The following is a 21,568-nucleotide window of genomic DNA, read 5'->3' on the forward strand; positions in this document are numbered from 1 at the left end:
CCCCATAAAGTTTTTTTTCTTGTTTTCATTATGCTCATTTTGAGCATACCTGTCTCATGAACTACTTGATGCATACATAGTTGTCTATCTGCAAAGGTCAGAAACTTTTCTTTGATGCATAAAGGCAATCTTAAGCTCTTCATTTTTTGTTGGATTGAAAACTATTCCCACCATTTTTTCTCTTTGTTTTAAATATTATAGCTCTTCCTCATGCTTAATTGTTGATCTAGATTAAAGGTTATCCAACTGAGTTTATGCGAATCGGCCTTGGGTAAACACAGATGTTGTGTTGTAAAACTCAAAAACAAAAGTTATCATTATTTGGTAAATCCATAAAACTATAACTTTACTCCCTGTTGTGAAGACGATATGCAAGCATCATGCACTCAGGATAAAATTGCATCAGTTGTGCAATTAAAAACAGAGGAGGGAGTTACTTGTTGATGTTTCATATTTGCAATTTGCATTACATAGCTATTTCTCTCCTTTTAGGAGCTAATTGAAAATGTCAGAGCTTTTGTGAATTTGACAGATTAAGCAAAAATTCTGGACCTCTCTTTTTTTTTTTACAGGCTTCAAAATGTTGCATCTTTTCCTGYTCTTGTTCTGCAATGTGGGTAAAAACTGTGATTGCCTGTCAGTTGTGGGATAAAAAAAAATTGTGTAAGTTTCTACTAATGAGACTTGAGCAAAAAGTGACTTAATTTTTCTTCAAAGAGTAGTGTGCYTTCAAATTATTTTTAATTTCAAGTCATGTTTAAAAGACTGTCATACTATGCTATATTATATAATGTAATATAACTGTACACAAGAAATGCTACCTATTTRTTAATAAGCAGCTTACAACCAGGGTATTCAGTCAGGTTTCCAATAATTTAAGTTCACATTTAGTAGGTCACAAGAATCAGTTGAGACCCACAGTTAACTTCACAGGAGTCAGTGGGGGTCAATGTTGAATGTAAGGACCTGTCAGAACTGCTAGCCTATAACTTTTTAAACCTGTAGCGTTTTGTGGCAAACCTTCACATTTTGCTACATTTTAAATGTGAGGACTGTTTTGTTTCAGATTGTTCTGTTTGGATTGGAATAATTTTTTTTCAAGACTTCTTCTTTGACTTAAAAGATATCTTCAGAAATGTAAATAATTGAACAGAAAAGCAGTATAAATCAGATGGAGTTTGATCACTGCCACTCCCTTCCTCTGGAGTGATGCTCTTCAAAATAAGGATTATCTATCAAAATAAAAAAAGTTTGCTGTCCCTTTAATCGAAAGAGGGAGGCATGGGCCATGGCAGTAAGTGTTGAGGACATCCAGCATGAGCAGCAGCCAGTTAGTTTTTCTCTGCCCCAAGCCCCAAATGATGAGGGTTAATCATCCAGGAAGCTCCACCAGCATATATTGAATGAATCAATTGACTCATTTCTTCAAGCTGCACTGACGTCAGGAAGTCGGGAAGTGTTTGGGATATTTCTTTTTTYTGTTTGCTGGAAATTAAGCACACTTTATTACTATGATGCGTGTGTCTAACCTTAAGCCATACTGATATTTCCTAGGAGGGAAACACTCTTCAGTTGTATAGTCTCTGCCTGATTCCCTTGTGTTGCCATTTAGATTTTCTGTCACTGCATTATGTCTGATCATCTGACTCAATTCTTCTGGGTGTACAGAATGTCAGTGTTTTGTTTTTGTTATAGCATACATTACTTTTTTTTATTACTGTTATATGCAAGTAGTAAATACCCAACTGTGACAACTCAAGCTGTCAGTCCAGTGTCATTCAAATCAGCTAGTTTTGTTTGCTTGTCAGTTGTCCATGAAAAAGCCACATTTGCCTGTTTCATCTTGTTACATTTTTTTCAGTTCATAAAAGCCCCAAACTCATTAATCTTGCATATAATCATTGTAGACTTGCACGCATTGCCCATTTTTAGCATCTCTTTTGTTTGTGAATCAGATCAGTCATTCACTCATGCTTTCATGCAATTTTACTTTGCACAGTTGCAGTTACAGAAGACCCAGTATTTGCAACTAGGGCAGAATCGTGGACAGTACTATGGAGGCTCACTGCCCAATGTCAATCAGATTGGGAATGGCAACATTGACCTGCCTTTTCAGGTGAGCCCCTAGCCTCTCTCAGCAATGGTTTTGTTCTGGATCAGTGTACCCTTGTCAGCTGTTGGTGAATGTTGGACACACACAGGTTTCAGCTGTTTTTCAGATCTGTTGAAAAATACTTTATGTACAGACTATCCATTTTTAAAGAGGAGTAAAATAATCTGCTGGCTTTTCTCTGGCTGCGACAGCTGTAAGACTATTGGCTGGTTAGAGCTGCATCTTCCACCAGGTTTCATCATACCTCAAAAGTTAAAGAAGAGCTTGTCTTAAAGTTGTTTTTTTTTCTTCCCCATAATTGAGAATTGGTTCCTAAATTTTAAAGTATACCATTGCTTGTCATGGCTTTTCATCTTTAATTACATTTGCCAACTTGACTTGACCCATCTTAAAGTGAACATGTTTAGCACCATTTATTCCAATGCAAAGATTTGCTCTGTTTGAAAGGACTCCTCTCATCTCATTTACCTGGTGTGTCCACCTTAGAACTCTGTGCTGGACACCAGTCGGACAAGCAGGCACCATGGACTCGTGGACCGTGTTTACCGCGATCGTAACCGCATCACGTCTCCTCACCGTCGCCCACTTTCAGTGGACAAACACGGTCGCCAAATATCCTTTCTATTGCACCGTCACATGTGCCGATCAAACTTGGAAGTTACTTTGTCTCACCTTCCTAAATTGTCTTATTTATCCATGATTGGAATATCAGTCAAATACAGTGTCCTTTTTTCAGATAAAACCACATTTTACATTTCATATGGTAATTAAGGTTACAGAGTTCGAAGGATTGTGGTCATCTGAAAGTTCCTTTAGATGATTGGCTTTGAAACTGACCCACAAATATTTTGACTCTTATCCACCTCTGGAAGTAGCAGTCATTATGTTGGTTTGGATAGAATGGGATTGTGTAACTAGTGAGACAGAGGTACAAAGCAAAGATGGCAGCATGTGTTCATGATGGACACATTGTATCATCTTCCCTTCCATCTGATCTGAAAAATATAAGCAGAATTTGATTGTGATTAAAAAATTTAGATTTTTTTTTTATGGCATTGGGAATTGCATCAAAGAGCACAGCTCTGGAGAAATCCTCCAAATGCTACTGAAAGCTGTAAGACACACCCATTTGATTTTGTAATTCAGTGTATATACAATTCAGTAACATTTCTGTGTTAAAAGTCTGTTTTTCTTTGATGCTTTCCTGTTTATGTTGATTTGAAGATCAATAAATTAATGATTTATTTTTTGTACATCCACTGATAACCGTCTGCTGAGTTACACATGTTGGCATAATGCACTTTAGCAGAGTTATTCTGAMAAATGTTTTCCATTTTTAGTTTAGAGATTTGATCTCCCTGTAGGATTTGTCCAGGATTATTTATTCATAATGTTTTAGGCACAAAGGGATGAACAAAAGCCTATGTCTGATTGATTCTTCTATTTCTCCTCATAAATATTAGCCTTGACTAGATTTACATTGACAGCTGTCCCTACAGTTCAGTTTACCTCTCCCCACCGCCAGACACAAGCTGGAGAAGGTAAGCTTCTTCGCTTGTCCATTTGCAAGAGGTTGGAACTACCCAGTCAGAAACAGTTATTTTTATGCATTTAATTAAAGTCGAAATTACTCACAAGGATGGACTGGGCAACTTAGTGGCAAATAAAGTTCAGTAACGAGGGCTGTAACCCCTGATGGGTATGATGCTTAACAGTTGGCCCTCTTCCAGTGTTGGGATTCTGCTGACGTCTCATCTTTCTGTCACATACAGGACGAATTCGGATTCGGCCTTACACCAGAGCGCCATGAACCCGAAACCCCAGGAGGTGTTTTCAGGAGGATCGCAGGAGCTGCAGCCTAAACGAGGTGAGGGAGGATCCAGTGACAAAGACACAGAGTCTTTCATTTATTCATGAGCAACGTGCTAATCCAAGCTGCAAACCTCCGAAGACACAAGAGCTGGTGTCAAAGAGAGGCAGATGTAGACGCGTGGTAAAATATTTAAGGTGCAAATGGAAGCTGATCTACTGAGAAGTGTTTCTGTTTGACTTTGTACTCTGCTGGCTGTAGACATTTCTGAATGAAGCTGATTCAGGGCAACCTAAAGAGCAAAATCAATCATTAACTGACTCCTTATCGATCATGTCTTTTAATGTGTAAAGCTCTAATACAATGAAGCCAAGATTAGTTGGCCTCCGTTCAGCGTCTGGTGGTCACCTGTGCTATTTTTAGAAATGTGGGAATCTGGTGCACAGCAGTATTATTTTCTGCATGGTGGCTTGGGATATCGATGACTAATTTCTTTCAGTAAGGCTTTTGCATTTTTGAATATTGTCTCAACAAAAAAAGTGTTCTGTTTTTTTCTTTAATAGTGCTGCTGCTTACGGTGCCAGGGACGGAAAATTCAGAGTCGGATGCAGACAAGGATGTACAGAAGCAGCTGTGGGATGACAAGAAGGTACCAGTGGGACAGTGAGGGACTGTAAAGTGAACTCATGTGGTGAATTAATCATGACTCTTTTTTTTGTTTTGTTTTTTATTAGGATGATGCATCTCAGCCTAATACATGTGATGTCCCAGGAATCAAGTGAGTATTACTATTTTGATTTTCCAAACCTCTGCTTCTTTTTTAATTTCCATTGAAAAATGCTTAAGTTTTTCTTATAATGACCATCATCACATAAGTGAAAGTAGATTTCTAATTGGACAATGCTTTACTAAATGTAATGAAGCTTTAGACCAACCATATAATTAAAGCTTCAATGTAATTTGATGTTTTTCCACATCAGAGAAGTAAATTGTATAAAAGATGAACATTTTCTAATGTTCTAGATTTATTTTTCTCCCTTCTAAGTTCTCAGAGAGGCCAACATAGAAATTCTCAACTGATTAAGAGTTATAATAATTTGAGGGCTTTGTTTTCATATTGCAGATATGGAATACTTTAGTCTAAATATCTGTCACATAATTGATTCACTTATCAGCAGTTAGAATTATTAAAGCAAGTTATCCAAAAACATTTTTTGGTGCTATTTTTGTGTTTCACGTCACTAACCAACTGGTTGCCTTTTTCCAGTATATTCCCGTCACCAGACCAGGAATTAAGCCCGTCCATGGTCCCAGCTGCTCACAACACTGGTGGTTCGCTGCCGGATCTGACTAACATCCAGTTCCCTCCTCCGCTGTCCACACCACTTGACCCCGAGGACACCGTGTCCTTCCCCTCGCTCAGCTCAGCCAACAGCACRGGCAGCCTGACCACCAACCTCACCCACCTGGGCATCAGTGCTGCAAGTCATGGTAAGAGCTCTCACATGTACCAAAATTAGGACGATGGAGAAAGAAGACGAAAAMAATTTTTTTACTCCCAATTAAGAAAGTAGGTTGTTTTAGCCAATATCTTGAGGCACATTTTCTTAGCCTGTTTTTTTTTAAATCAAATAATTTTACTATAACAGGAAATTTTTATTTACAATAAAGAAAAATTAATCTCTAACTCGAGGCACATTACAACCCAGATAATTTTAGAATAGGTTTTGTTGTCTTTCTATCTGTGTGCAGAAAATATTAAACCTAGCTTTGTGTTAGATGCTGCTGTATTACTCTCCTTTGTTTTGGTCTTCKGTTTGCCAGTGGGCTGCTGGCTGCCTCTCATTATGTCCTAAAATCTTATCCTCTCATCCTGATGAGTATTTTGGTCAGATAACAGTTACTCACTACATCTTGTTCTGGTCACCAGCTGTTTATTTTCTGCAAAATTCTCATTTAAAATTTGTTTCCTGCATATTCGTTAACCTCTTTGCTTTGGACTGCAACAATGTTCACTTGCTTGTTTTTGACACATGACATAGGTGAAGAAATGTGGTCTGTGGTGAACCCAGTCTGTATGCGTGTTGCCTGTTAATAAAAGTAAAGCTTTAAGAAGCAGTATATTAAACATTGCCAATTGTCTATGATTTCTTAGCTGATTCTCATGTTTGGATGCTTAATAATCTGACTTTCCTCTAACAAAACCCAGTGACTTGTGCATGTGTGACTCTTCTGTTGCCAGGGATCACCACGCCCTCTCAGCCTTCCATGACTGTAACGGGCCAGCGCAGGCAGCCACCCGTGGTGCCACTTACTCTCACCTCTGATCTCCACCTCCAACAGTCCCCACAGCAGCTCTCACCCACGCTCTCCTCACCTGTTAATATTACACAGGTAAATGTCTGGTGTCAGGCTTCACTTGGTTTTTTTCTTGGTGTTCAAGGTGAAACACTGTAATGTGTGTGTGTGCTCTTGTCTTTAGGCTTTGCAAACAGAAACATTAACTTTGGAGCAGCAGCTTTCCCAGTACCCCCTGTTCAACCAGCTGACGCCTCAGGCCCAGGCTCAGCTACTCAGTGACCTCCAGAAACAGCCGGCGCTGCCACAGGGCATCCAGCTCATCGCTCTGCCTACTCTGGCCTCGTCTGGGACAGCCACCGCAAGCAGCCCCTCCCCGGACAGCCAAACCACCGCCAGCATGAGCATCAGCTCGGTAAGAAACACACAATTCAGTTAGGAAAGTGAAGGCAGGCTCACAGCTTCCTGGAAACGTTTCCTAATATTGTCATGATTACCATTTTGTTGGTTTTGCTCAATATATAAATCTTTTGAAAACATGACATGATCAAAATGATCATAGCTTGCTGCTATTGTGTAGACAGACAAAATGAACTCCCTGCCAAAATGTTTTCACTTCTTATGCGGAGGCTGATGATAAAATTTGTTGTTTTGTCCACTGTACAGTCATAGTGASAGGCTTTGGCAGTGACACAGATGTTATTCTGTGGTTTCAACAGTTTATGGTCAACTGAAAACACAACTACAAACACAAGACATCTAAAAACTTTTATATGAAATATATAAAATTTATGCAGAGTCCGAATGTGGAATTTTGATGCCTTTTCATAACTTAATTTAATCTGGCATCCTGGATGTCCTCTACACTATTAAATCTTGACGATCGGTGCTCGGAGTTGATCTCAGTTTGTTGGCTCCTTCTTATCCAGGAGCCAACTTTGTAGAATTGACTTTCGTTTTTTAATTCCAATATGATTTTTTTAACCCCCTCCATCAACTATTTTCCCTTGTGCTGGAATATACTCAAAACGCTAAATTGTCCCTGCATTGTTGGACGAAGTAGCTCTTGGAATCTGTTTTTAGCCTACCATTATTTATGGCAGTGTTCTTGTTCAGAGCTGTGAGTAAGCCCTCTTCCTGGGATGATGGACATTTAATCAGAGACGGTACCTTTTCAGCAGCCTTCTACTGTCCATCACTAAACCTCCTGCGCAACTTAACTCTCTCTCCTTGATATCTTTTTTTAGACACAAGTATCTTCTTTTCTACCCCAAAGTCTCTTTGTGCATGTAGATACACTCTCACTCGCCTGCTGCTGATGTTGAACAAGCTCTGCACTGGTAACTGGATTCTGTAGAAGAACTGATCAGGAAAAACTGTCTCTGAAACCTCATGAAATTGTTCTGTCCTATTTAACTTCTTACCTTGAAGTTCTCAATGATCCAGAAAATGTTGCGCATGCTTTTCTCCAGGAGTAACACAAGAAAACAATGGTTTCAGTCCCAGTAGTAACACACTTTGATATCATGTTAACATCCAACAAGTCACTAGGTAATATAATAATAAAGATGCAACATTTGCAAAACACAGCATATATGTCACTGCCAAACTTTAACCTGCGACTGAACACGTTTTGATCTTATTGCTAAAGATGTGTGTGATTGTGCCAGACATGAAGCTTAGTGTTAGCTAACCCTCTTCCCTCCAACAGTATCGCAATCAGACTGGCTCACCAGCCACTCAGTCTCCAACCTCCCCAGTCTCCAATCAAGGCTTCTCCCCTGGAGGCTCGCCTCAAGTAAGGGCCCACCCTCCGAGCTCGCTGCTGCCTGGGGAAGGGCTTTGCTTCTGGGGGAAAGCTAACTGTTCATAGCCAGGCTGCTTTTCATTCTGTGTGTTTGCACCACTCATGGTGTCAGCAGCTGCATAACTCATCTCCTCATCTCCACTGTCACAGTTCACCGTGTGCATGACAACATGTTGGTTTTCTCAGTGTGCACCACACTGGGATGCTCCTTGTATAATAACATTTTTTTTTCTGGAAAAAGTGCTATATTTTTTTAACAACTCAGTTTATGAATTTTAAATCTTATTTTCTGTGAGACATTTTTACATTTTTTTTTACGATACAATTGTGGCTAAATTAATTGTGGTTAAATCAGTGAAAGTTCAGGTCAAAATTTCTCAGATTCTAATCATTCATGGACTGCGTGCTCTTTGGCTAAGATGATGCTTAAGCAGGGACTCTACCACATAAGAAAGCCAATCCCACACTGTTGATGATGTGCTCTATGAAGCGTTTGTTTTTTAAGATTATTGAAGGGAAGTTTCAACTMTTCTCTACTTCTGTAAATCCAGTTTGACCTCTCTGTCATGCTGGATTTTACCTCTTCACCTCTTCGTTTTTTTGTCCTTTTGATGTTTTTTATCTTCCTAAATTGCCAGGGTTTATTGTCTTGGTGTTTATTATACAGTTTAGGCTCACCACCAAGGCCTCTCTTTAATGAACTGAATTGTGATTCTTTTCTAACGGGGCTGCAGCAGCCAACATTCACTCTTTCGTAGGCTTGTGCTAACCCTGGTTACGAGAACCACTTGCTTATATTTCCTGCTCTGCTGGACAGCTGTGTGATGTGTTGTCTTGCTTGGTTTTCCTTGTTACTCCATCACTAAAATATGGCCTTAGTCAATTGGATKACTTTTTTGTGCTTGTTAGAGGAACTTGCAATCTATTTTATKATTTWAATTTATATTTCCTTTCCCCTGCAGCACATTCCTGTGGTGGGCAGTATATTTGGCGACTCCTTCTATGATCAGCAGCTGGCATCGAGGCAGACCAATGCGCTCTCTCACCAGGTAACCAAGACTACCAGTAACCGAGGACAGAACGTTGTCCTGACTCTGCTCTGCCTCACAGATCTGTTCTTTTCAGCTCGAGCAGTTCAACATGATTGAAAGTCCCATCAGCTCGTCCAGCCTTTTCAGCCAATGCTCCACCCTCAACTACACGCAGGCGGCCATGATGGGCCTCACCGGCAGCAGCTTACAGGACTCKCAGCAGCTCAACTACAGTAGCCATGGCAACATCCCCAACATCATTCTAACAGGTAGCAGCACCACCACCCATCCATGCATTGTCCTTCACATGTCCTTCACCTCTTTTCCAGGCAAAAAGATGGGAATGCAATTGAGACCAGATATTTACATATACTATAAAATGCAACCCATAACTATTTCTCCCCCCTTATCCATTATTAAATCAAACCGAGCTTTGCCTGTTTGAGGTCAGTTAGGATTACCAAAACTATTTATATTTTCTACATACCAGAGCTACRAGATTTTTTAAAGCTCTAAATTCTTTTGATATCCTTCTACWWGCTTCTCGCAACAGTTTGCAGGAATTTYGGTCCATTCGTCTTGATACAACTCTTATAAAACYGAGTCAGGTTTGAGCCATCTTGCTCAAACATACTTTCTCAACTCTTCCTTAAACATTTTCTTTGTGATATCGATCAGGGCTTTGCGRTGGCCCCTCCAAAATACTAAACTTGTTTCACTTGTGCAAATTTGGTGATAGRCTTAAGACCCCCACAAACTTGGGTACACTTTACAATGCAGAACACACATCTACYGTACACATCTGCTCAAAGGTTCATTTTCACGTCCACGTGCTCTTTGTTGCACACTGAACTGTTTTGTATGTTAAGTCAAGCTGATAAGGCTGAGAGTCAATGCAACCAGTTGCAAGGACGCAGATCAGACAGACTCCCGCTTTGTACCACCAACAGGTATGTGGTGGTTGCTTTTTATTGAGAAGAAGCCCAGCTAGKTGGGCTGGGTGCCCAACTAGCTGGCGTGGTAAGTGGTGCTGGAAAGATTTAAAGACTTAAYTTGAAACTTATTGGAAAGTGCTTGAATTCTACAGTGGGAGAATTCAAGATTTTTGGATTGGGGGAAATAAAGAAATCTGTCATGAGAAATATAGGCAATCGGTACGCCTATTGCCTATATAGGCGTACCGATTGCCTACCGTCACGCACACCGTTGTCACGCACACCGTCTGCAGATGGTGTGCGTGACTCTACGCACACCATCTGCAGACGGTGTGCGTAGAGTCCGTTCAAAGAAGATGATGAACGTCCAAGTATGTGGGGGCCTTCAGGGCTATTGAGCAATTGGAAGACCCATTTGTGTTGAGATGTTTGAATATTTTAATAATTCGTGATGCCATCTGTTTTGTAAAATGTATCCGACCCATTGGTAGCTAAATGACTGCTTTGTGTTGAAGCTGTCTACGTTTCTCTGCTGTCACCTTTCTTAGTCACAGGTGAGTCTCCACCCAGCCTCTCTAAAGAGCTGACCAACTCTCTGGCAGGTGTTGGTGATGTCAGTTTTGATGCCGACTCCCAGTTCCCGCTGGATGAGCTGAAAATAGATCCACTCACACTGGACGGACTGCACATGCTCAATGACCCCGACATGGTGCTCGCTGACCCCGCCACGGAGGACACGTTCAGGATGGACAGGCTGTAGCGAGGCTGTGATGGAGCAAAGAGGGAAAAACAAAAACACTAACGTGAGTGAAGTGAAACAAAGGGCAGGATGAACCCTCTCCCTCGTTGCATGGCCATCCAGCTGTATGACTCTGAAAGATGCGCCACCAAAAAACAAAACGGGGAAAAAGTCGTCCATTGGCTTGCAACGGGAATGGCCTCGCTGTTGTTTTGATAAAGATTGGTCGCTCGGCGCTTTCGCTAGCCTACTCTTGTTTACAGTGCTCCATTACATGCCACATATATTTAAAAAAATGCACATTATACCCATTTTCTTTTCATATCCACGTTCATTTTAATCGTTTTTGCTTGTAGCAGGAAGCTGCTAATTTATTGGGTAAAATAATAGTTTTGGCTATGTATAAAAGAGGAGGAAAATAAACAACATAGCTGGTTTACTCACTACCCTTCGATGAAACAAGTTCTCCTACCATAGCATGATGACTTTCTTTTTGACACTCAAAGCTTTATTTTTGACAACCAAATGTTATTTTCATCTTGTATATGTTTTTATGTTTTGTGTATTTATGTTTTATTTATTTATTTATTTGGTCAAAGGGTTGATATTTTCTAACTTAAATTTGATGCCAAAATGTCTGTAGGTGGAGTGTAAAATTTCACTGATGTAATTAATTACAAACACATAAATGTTTTTTTTTTATTATTATTTTAAGCTTTTACTTGGGAAACGAAGGAGTGCAAAACCTCCCCATAGTTGCTCTTTTGGTGTTAGTTGTGCCATTATTTAATATTGTGCTGCAGTCCAACAAGCAAATCTAGAAATCAGTTCTAAGCACCACTTCAGGTGGACTGGGATTACCACTCATCAGGAAATTCAATTTAACCAAAACTAAAGAAAAGTGCATCAGAATTCATTCTCGGCAAGAAAAAAAGCCATTATATACACTATATTGCCAAAAGTATTCACTTAGCATCGAAGAAATYTATTTCAGCTGTTCTAATCACTTCTGGGGCCAGGTGTGCATACAATCCTGGATTTAGGCATAAAGAACACTTCTACAGACGTTGGGGAAATATCCAATGTGTCATTCTCAGGAGATAGGTGAGAGTTGTGGTGTTATAGAAAATCACCTGAACAATATGTCCAGTTGTGACATTTGCTSACCACTTAATATTCCTCTCAACTTGTAACAGTGTTTCAAAAGTGGAAGAAWCTCAGCCAAAAGTGGTAGGTCAAATAAAAGGTGCACTGCATTCAGAAATCACCAACTTGAAATCCTTCAGATTAGCTCARTGCATAGAACACTTCATGAAAAAGGTTTCGATGACTGAGCAGCTACATCCTTCCCATAAAGTGTAATATACAGAATCAGAAGTGTGGCTGTCTGAGTCTGGTAGTTTGTGTCAGATGTAAAGTTTGGTGAAGAGTTCACATTCTTAGTTCCAGTGAAAGAGCTTGAAACGCTTCAGGATACCAAGCAAGACTGTAAAAATGTAGATTAGAGAGTTTGAATAAAGTAGAGTGACGATCATGTGCCGAACCTTATGTCATGTTCCTTTTACCTTGAAAGTCTGAACTTGAAGCTGTGTTTTACCTTACACCCAAAGTGGTAGTGTTCCAGTTAACATAGTGTGAGAAGTCCTGTTTGCGACATGGCAATGCCCAAGTAGATCTTGCTAATTATATTTATTTTAAGATTTACTTTCCATAAGCAAACACCACTCTTAATTTTAGTTCATAGTTGCGGGCACTACATGTAACATTGATTTTAGACACACTCTTTCAAGTTTGTCTTGTAAATAAAATATCTCCACTGCAGCTTACTACTGTTGATAGCAGCCATATTGAAACTGGAAGTCAACTTTACAAATCGCATTGAGTGAGAAGTGCGTCTTCAGGGGGCACTGACGTTGATTTTTCAGACTGGGAAGTCAGAATTTCTGAGTTCTGACTGCAAATGGAACACACTATTATCGTCCAGCAACAGTGTCTGGTCTCACAAATAGACTTTTGAAAGATTCACACAAACACACTCCTAAAYCTTGTGGAAATCCTTCCCCTAAGAATCGCAGCCGGTAGAGCTGCAAAAGGCAGGCTGACAAAATAAACCCTGCTAATTAAATATGGGATGTCACTCAAGGTCATATATGTATTGAGAGCCAAACAAGGAAATACTGATGGCAATGTAGTTTATATTTAAGCTGAGAAGTTCACTTGAAAAGTAACACATTTGTTTTTAAACCAGAGAACATTCAAATCTGAATATTTTTCAGTCACTGTGAAATCACCTGATTTTGCCTTACAGTAATATTCTGCTGTTCTACTTCAGTGTTTTATGTGACGACGTATTTTCCTAACTGAATATTTGACCTTTTCTTGTATTTGAGACAAACTTTGGTCAGTCGGTAATCTTTGTGGTTATGTAAAGTGTAAACAAATCGATGTACTGTATTTTGTAGCTGTACACTTGATGGCCAAATTGTCTTTTTGTTTTTTACGTGGGACAAAAAGAAAAAAGGGGAAAAACAAATGTCCAAGAAATGATGTAAAGAGTTCAATTATGGGGAGGCTTTATGCTCCTTTACAGGGGGTCTCTAACAAAAACGCAACTGAAGTTAGATACAGAGAGGAATCCGAAGTCACGTGAAGTGTTTTAAGATGCGCTCTAAGAATTTTAAGAGACTTCTCTTGAAGAATGTTTATATCCTCTGTTTAGATGAGGTGCATAAAAGCTAGCTAAAGATCTCTTTAAGACGAACTCTTAAGTGTAATTATGTAAAATGTGCAATGCTTCAAAAACTCAAATCTGCCTTGTTTGTTCAGTCTCGGAAGCAGCAGAAATGGCTTCAAAAAACAAACACTTCACAGATCTTTCAAGCCAAACCGTTCACATTGTCATCTGCAATGAGTTCTGATCTTTGTTGCCAAAATGTTTCCAGTTGCACGGCTGATGTTGACAACACTACCTTCGCATTCAGTGCCAACTGGTCCGCCTCAGCCTTTTTGTCAGAGTTTCCCTGAAAGGCTTCTGTAGATTTTTGGGATCATTTTTGACTAACTTTAATGTTCAGGTGTAAATGTATTGACATTTTTACGGACTGTCTAAACACACCCAGGATGGGAATTGCACCTGGGYGGGTTTAAAGCGTTCATTGTGTCCAGTAGACAGCTCCATCAGCAGTTTTGTTTGCCTTCAACACACCCTGACTCCTATGCAAATGAGATGACAAAAAATTCTATGGAACTTAAAGGAAAAATCCAACTTTTTCCATATGCTCAGCTGGATTTATTCTTCTGAAGCAGAATATTGGAGGTGTTTTTACTTAAACATGCCTGAAACTCCTCTGAAAGCTTTGACAGACATGGTCATTATGAGCTGCTTTTTGTAAAAAAATAAAAATAAAATAAAAAATTAAAGAGGCTTTCACTGAAAACTTTATTTGGCCAATTTCAGCCAAAAATCTATTGGTTGTACTTTGTAAAATATGGCAAGAAARGCTAGTTTTGATGTTTGAGTGCAGAACGGGAATGTTATGGTGGCGGTATGACAATCAAAGACCAAAATTGTGTTTTGAAATGTTGACATAAGAAAAAAGTCTCTACGGTGAAGCATAAATCCAGCTTTAAATTAATGCTTGATGTTGCCTTCCTCTTTTTCAAAATGCTTATGTTTTGTGGACAGTAGGGTTGCTCAGTTATGAAAAAAATCATGATTATAACAATTATTTAAGTTTAATTACATTTTTTTGCGCAAGCTTTAGCTCAAGTTTTATATATTTTTCWGAATTTTGTATTTTGCATACTAGCCAATCTTTTTTTCCACCTAAGACATGTCTAATCAAATGATTGATATATATCATTGGGATATATATATCCCAATGATATATATATCCCACTAACTCACTAACAGGTTTAGCTGTTAGTGAGCTAAACCTCACTAACAGCAGGTTTAGCTGCTGTTAGTGAACAGCAGCTAAACCTGACTATTCACTAACAGAATATCACTCTATCATGTTCTTTGATAGCTAACATTGTTGCAGAGGTTTAAAAACCTTGTACTTCCATGATGTTCCAGTTTTACAATGGATTTTTTTCAGAAATCAGGAACACTAGAATATATGAAAGTAAAATAAATAATCTTTTTGTGATAGTTTGGAGCCAAGATTGAATTACTAATTTGATTAATTGTACATCCTCACTGGGCAGAGCACTTCTCTCTGCTCAGTAAGCTGATATCCAAGTTTARCTGCCAGCTGTTATTTAAGATTAAACATAACCTACAAAAAGACTTGGTTACCTGAAAACGACTCCATAACCATTGTTGGATTTTTTCTTTAAGCCTAGACATTTTGTGCAGATGTTCTGTTTCCAAAGGTTTGCGTACATAAGACTTTGCTGTTGTGATGCCAGTGATTGGAGCTTCACCCCAGTCCCTCATCCTGCCGCAGTCATTCAAATGGACTTTGTACATAAAGCTGCAACAAAATGCATGACTAAACGGACAGTCCAGAYCTCTAAACGAAGGCCTTCTMTAGCTCTGCAGGTTTGATTTGTGTAACRTTATGCTAACACAAACCGTCTAAAGGGATGCATGTTATGAGTTTCTTCCTGTGCAACAGTAAACTCCTGTTAAGTGRCTCTGTTACCTCCATTTCTGTACGATGCTACTTCACGAATGATACAAGAATGTAACTTCTGTGACAGTGTTGTGGTTTTAGCCCGATGAGTTGATGTTTGGAGTGTTTGGTTCTGTCCCAGCAGGTCAAGGCTCCCCTCCTCCCCCATTAAGAAACTGACTGTTGCTTGTACCGCTCTCTCTTCACACTGTAGCATCTCTCTGCAGTCGATTGTGAAAGACCCTTTTTCAAACAAATAGGAGATGCCGCCCTGTAAATGTTCCAGATTGGCACGCGCTCTGATTGTTTGCATTTGTGGACCTCTGAAGCATCTACATTATGCAGTCAGCTGCATGACATGATTGACACATTTAGCAGGTTCTTATCCCATGCTATGTACTTGATCTTAATCTTGCTATGCTAAAGTGGAGCGTGTTTTAAGACATGTTTATTTGTTTTCTGATGTTGCCTACCATGTTTGGTTCTGGGCTGGATAAAGTGAACTGTTTCTGTTACTGTGCAATGTTTTAGTCCACTAGTTGCTTCGCACTTTAACTGTGACTCCCTGACGTTTGTGCTGGGACTGTTCAGCCTGATGTGAATGCTGACTGTTTCATAGCAGAGATATTTTAATGTAAAACAAAAAGATGGATTCTCTATTTTCTTTTGGGAACTACACTTTGGCTTGTCCTGTTTTTTTTTTCTGCTTTTATTTGAAGCTGTTAAAACTTTTAGAAGATGCAAAATCAGAAAGGGCTTATTCCGGTGCAGCTTACACTCTAATGTTGGAACTGAACGAAGGATATTGCTTTTATGTTCCCGTGCTTCTATGTCCCCCAGTTTTAAGAACTAAATCTGATATGTGCAAAAATATGTGTTGAGGAACATGCTTTACATTCAATATTGTACAGAACTGGAAGGAGACCTGAAATTGATCACCATTTTTCATTCTCCTCAGATTTTGTTGAGGGAGATTTTGGTTTAAGCATCTTCTCTGGCATTTTCATGGTTCCCTCAGTCTGGAAAAGTATCAAAAAACAAATTGGAGGGAAAATATTTCTGCATTTACAAACTATCTCTTAAAACTTTCAAAATACGACCATACATTTATCTGTCCCGTACTCGTCTTTCCTTCTTTATGAAAGAAATATTGTCWTCAGCAGACTTTTTTTAGACGTTGAATTTATAACATAATTTGTATTCTGTTCAGTTATGAATATGATTATTATTTTTATATTTTACTTTAAATTCACCAGTAACAACCTGCTTGCTAGGCTCCTTTGATCACATGGTACCAGTACGTTGATTGACTAAAAGCTGCTCATCACCATATGGTGCTGATTGCTTTGGCTTGGGTCACCAGAATGTCACTGCATTTACAGACAAATTTAAAGTAAAAGAAAAATCYGCATACATAATTGCACAGAATAAGAATTTTGTGATTTAAAGTCAGTGTCTGAAATAAGTCCGATTCTAATGAGACTATATTTCTTACACAACACACATCTCCGTTAGTCTTTTTGTAGATTATGTATTGGATCTGTAACCTGGCCTCTGTATTAGAAGTATCTTGTCTAAGCATACAGTGTATCTCAATGTTCTGTGTTTTAAWATGAGCCGAAAAAGATTAATTGATATTAAACATTTTGATCTGAAAAACATGCAGGAAACCTGATTTTTACTATGTATATATGATTAGGATTAAACTTCCAGGGACTGTGTCTTCCCTTCAAACATGATGATGCAATAGCCAACCAAACCTAAAGCTGCGAAATGACGAGGCATCCTAAAASTTTGACTTTTTTCACCAGSCATGTTTGGATTTTGAATATTTGTACACTTTTAAGATAAAACTCWGTGCATTTTAATTTTCTCATTGCATCTGCCTGAGGTCCTTCTGTTGAGCTGGGGAACATGGAACAATGGAAACATAAATGTGATCTATTGTACCTCAGTTTTTATGTTTCAATACTTCAAAAAAGAAAAAAACAACAACCTTGCAGTGAATTTGAGTGTTCCAGCTCTTACTGGGACTTTCCCTTGCTTCCTTATTTACTTGTAATCTCAAAATCATTACACTCAAACAGTTTGTATTTGCATCTACGCAAACTGTTACTAAGTGTACTATATGCTGTTGCGATGCTTCACCGAAGTAGCTTCGACTGTAAAGCAATGGTTCAGTTTGTCTCACATCTGGACATATGAAACATTACAGGGCGGGTAGGTTCATACAGGAGACACTAGTGTGGCATTAGTTTCAGCAAATGCAGCACTAGGACTTGATGTCAGATTTGGCAGCTTGTTAACTTTATATTTAAGAGGTACAAAAAGTCTCTTAGAGTAAAAGCATGATTAGAATTGAAGATGAAAGTTTGTACCTGACTTGTTTTTTTTTTTTTTTTTTTTTTTTTTTTACATCTACACATCTTAAATTTTACTTTAGACTCCTTGTTTTAGTCTGAGACAAACTTGCATTACGCTGCAGCACAACAATCAGGNGTGCATTTTAATTTTCTCATTGCATCTGCCTGAGGTCCTTCTGTTGAGCTGGGGAACATGGAACAATGGAAACATAAATGTGATCTATTGTACCTCAGTTTTTATGTTTCAATACTTCAAAAAAGAAAAAAAAAAAACAACCTTGCAGTGAATTTGAGTGTTCCAGCTCTTACTGGGACTTTCCCTTGCTTCCTTATTTACTTGTAATCTCAAAATCATTACACTCAAACAGTTTGTATTTGCATCTACCAAACTGTTACTAAGTGTACTATATGCTGTTGCGATGCTTCACCGAAGTAGCTTSGACTGTAAAGCAATGGTTCAGTTTGTCTCACATCTGGACATATGAAACATTACAGGGCGGGTAGGTTCATACAGGAGACACTAGTGTGGCATTAGTTTCAGCAAATGCAGCACTAGGACTTGATGTCAGATTTGGCAGCTTGTTAACTTTATATTTAAGAGGTACAAAAAGTCTCTTAGAGTAAAAGCATGATTAGAATTGAAGATGAAAGTTTGTACCTGACTTGTTTTTTTTTTTKTTTTTTKTTTTTTTTTACATCTACACATCTTAAATTTTACTTTAGACTCCTTGTTTTAGTCTGAGACAAACTTGCATTACGCTGCAGCACAACAATCAGGTTGTGTTTAAAGAGCATTGGAGATGGATTATGTATTTTGTCTGTAAAAGAGAAAATGTGTCCAAGATTTGCTGCTCAGTCAGAAAATGATGTCCCTTTAAAAACCAGGGGTTACTTTTCATTAAAATCTATATGACAGGCTCTAGAAATACAGTTTTATGTTCCACTTTAAGCTTATCGTGAGAATAGCATTATATCACTGTTGTCCTGTAAGTTGTAGTGAGACCTGTTGGTATTTATTTGTTGCCATGTGATTCTCTTTTATGTGACCATTTGTTTTTATAAAGCTGAAAGAAAACCCTTGATTAAATTGAATGTGAAGGACAGAATTTTTCTCTGCATATAGTCTTGATTTAAAAAAAAAAATACTGATTCGGGACATAAAAAAAGAAAATAATTTATTTCTTAACATCACAGCGTGTTGCTGTAGACATGCATGATGTTTCAGTCCTCTTGTAAAAGTGTTTTGGCTATTGTTTCTATTTTGTAACCTGTAAATGCAAATTTAAAAGATTATTTTGGATATGTGCATGCTTGTGAAATGTTCAGAATGTTGATTTCCACTAAAAGCTGTTGAGTTTGGAACAAAAAAAGGTCATGTCTGTTACTTAAAACTAAATATACTGGCCTTTTGAGGAGTAGGTACTTTAARAACCTCTAGATGTATCTAATTTTAGTTAAAGTTTAGCTTGTTTATAATTAAAAAAAGGCTAAACGTGAAGTTGTATTTAACATATTAAACATTACATATCTAAGTATATGTTATGCTTCCAATGTAAAGCTAAATTGGCACTGAGGTTTGTGAATGCCTCTGAGGGTCAGCAGACAAATACTGAAAGTATTTTGGGGAAAAGCAAATGGTTATTGGAAAGTAAATTGTTGCTTCGTTTTGTATTAAACAGGGAAAGAWCAGACATTTACAAGAAGTGAAAGCATTTGTATAACAGTTGCAGGAGGCTGGAATAACTTTCTGAACTGCTATTTGATACAAAGCAATGCACCTTTTGTATTACACTGTGCAGTGGCAGTGCATCAACTACTTTTACATTTAACCCCTGTCAACTCTCAGAGGTTCTGCAAACAGTTTTTTTTTTTTTGCTTTGTTTAAAGCACCAAAATAGAGCTAAACATTCTGGATTTCTAAAATACCCAAGGAAACTTTACAAAGTTGCCACATTTTAATTACTTAGGAAAACAAAAATGTAGCCATCCTGCAATCTGCATTTTAATCACACAGTTTAATGGTGCTAATCTAGTCTGCAGGTCAAAATCAATTCTTGCAGGTTCAATTGAGCTGTTGCAGCTGCGAGATTACCATAAAAGATGGACAAAACAAAATACCTGTCGGCTAAACCGATACAGAAGATTTTAAAACTGCTTCAAGGGAGAAAGTAATGTGACAAATGGTGTTTTTTTTTTTCTTTGTCAACTGTCTAATTTTTCTAACAAGCCCATGCAGAAATGTTTATATAGTAAACAAACATCTATGTAGACCACCGAAAACACAAAATAGAACACAAAAAATTCAATATGGCGGAGAAAGATTAACGGCATAAGAAACAAAAGAATGATGAGCATAAACACGTGTCGGTGTTTGTCCTAAGTAGAACTGGACCTATGTAGAGAAAAGCCAAACCTAAATTACCACAAGCTTCAAGTGTTTAATGGCAAAATGTTTCTGTTTCATTTTGAAAAGATCACCGGCCTTGTCTTCAAATATTAAGGTKTTTGTCCCTGAATGCATTTGCAAAGCATAATCTGCTTTTTATATTGCTTTTGGCTTCTTCCTCAATAAGTGGCTGTTCAGCCCATGTTAGTGTATGACTCATTTCATAATGATATTCTCTTACCAGATTCTGCCAGCATGCTCCTATAGCATGCTATTTTGTTTGGGCATTGATACACATGCTATTGAAACCAGAATTGCATACACTGAATAAAAAGACACATCTTTTCTCACTGTCTGAAGTTAAATCAGAGGAAATTTCTCTTGTTTTACATTAGTTAGAATTTCCAAAACTAATATCATAAATGATCYCATCAAAAATGTAAAAAGCCATAATATGACAATATCACCAAATGACTTGGCAGCATATAATCTTAATGTATGAAATATTTGACTATGAGGWAAGCAAGAAAAATCTCTTCAAACATGATTATTATTCTGGCAGATAGGAGATAGAAATAATTTTGAAATCAAATCACTTGAAACTCTCTTATATTTAAGCAGTTTTTAATCTCGGACCCAAAGAGCAAGTTTAAAAATGACATTTCTTGTAATGATGGTCTATTTTTAAACGTTTAACCCTCCTATTATGTTCGTTTCTTGGGTACAGCAATAATGTTCGTGGGTCAATTTGACCCGGAGAGTGTTTAGTCATCTTATAGTGTCAGAAACCAAAAAATTCCTCCAAAACTTTTTTGTATCTGATTAACTCCAATACTAACCATTTCAATCAATATTTGTGCAATGATGGTTTTTATTTCTCACAAATAAAGGATCAATGACGACAATTTACTCTTTTGGACATTAAAAAATGCGATTTACATTTTTATGCCCACTGAAAAAACCTAAACACAAAATTACACTAACTATTGTTGAAAGTGATTTTTTGTAAATTTTTTTATATTACATTTAGATATTTTTTTGAAGGGGTCATCTTTATAATTGAACTTGAGACACTATTCTGCTCTGGGTCAAATTGACCCGCTGACTAAAATCAAGACAAATGAGTCCTGAAGATGATCCTCCAGCTGGATTTCCAGTTTAAACCTATATGTTCAAAACATAACTGGTTTTTTCATCACATGCTGCCCAAATTTTTATGCCATATTTAGCTGGTGTGGAAGGCATATAATGCGTAAATGAGCAGCGACCTCTGAATGCCAGCGGTGATCTTTATGAATGCCACAAGTCTTCCATCCACTGTGACATTAGGGCCTGGATTATAGAACAGGGGAAGTTACAACCCACATGTTCCACACTGTTCTATTAGCTGCTAGTTTGTCTTGTCCATCGATTGTCAAATCGGATTACTCTGGAGAAAAGTCTCCAGGAATATGGCCCGAAATATTA

General features: G+C 38.1%; 1 protein-coding gene across 3 annotated transcripts; it reads left to right on the forward strand.

The window, feature by feature from the left end:
- The first annotated feature begins 1,766 nt into the window (after positions 1–1,766).
- Positions 1,767–17,341, forward strand: LOC103463423 (CREB-regulated transcription coactivator 1-like). Of its 3 annotated transcripts, none has more exons than XM_008406752.2 (13): positions 1,767–2,116; positions 2,600–2,725; positions 3,593–3,654; positions 3,886–3,980; positions 4,487–4,572; positions 4,658–4,701; positions 5,191–5,414; positions 6,166–6,317; positions 6,406–6,636; positions 7,933–8,019; positions 8,991–9,077; positions 9,154–9,328; positions 10,597–17,341. In XM_008406752.2, exons 1-13 carry the CDS (start codon positions 1,979–1,981, stop codon positions 10,752–10,754), a joined length of 1,665 nt encoding a protein of 554 aa, XP_008404974.1. In that variant the 5' UTR covers positions 1,767–1,978; the 3' UTR covers positions 10,755–17,341. The 3 variants fall into 3 exon arrangements, with proteins under 3 accessions (XP_008404974.1, XP_008404975.1, XP_008404972.1); XM_008406750.2 differs by having other exon boundaries at positions 1,771–2,116; positions 10,543–17,341; XM_008406753.2 differs by lacking the exon at positions 7,933–8,019 and having other exon boundaries at positions 10,543–17,341.
- The last annotated feature ends 4,227 nt before the right edge of the window (positions 17,342–21,568 follow it).

Source organism: Poecilia reticulata, linkage group LG4 (genome assembly GCF_000633615.1).
Source record: "Poecilia reticulata strain Guanapo linkage group LG4, Guppy_female_1.0+MT, whole genome shotgun sequence".
Lineage (NCBI taxonomy): Eukaryota > Metazoa > Chordata > Actinopteri > Cyprinodontiformes > Poeciliidae > Poecilia > Poecilia reticulata.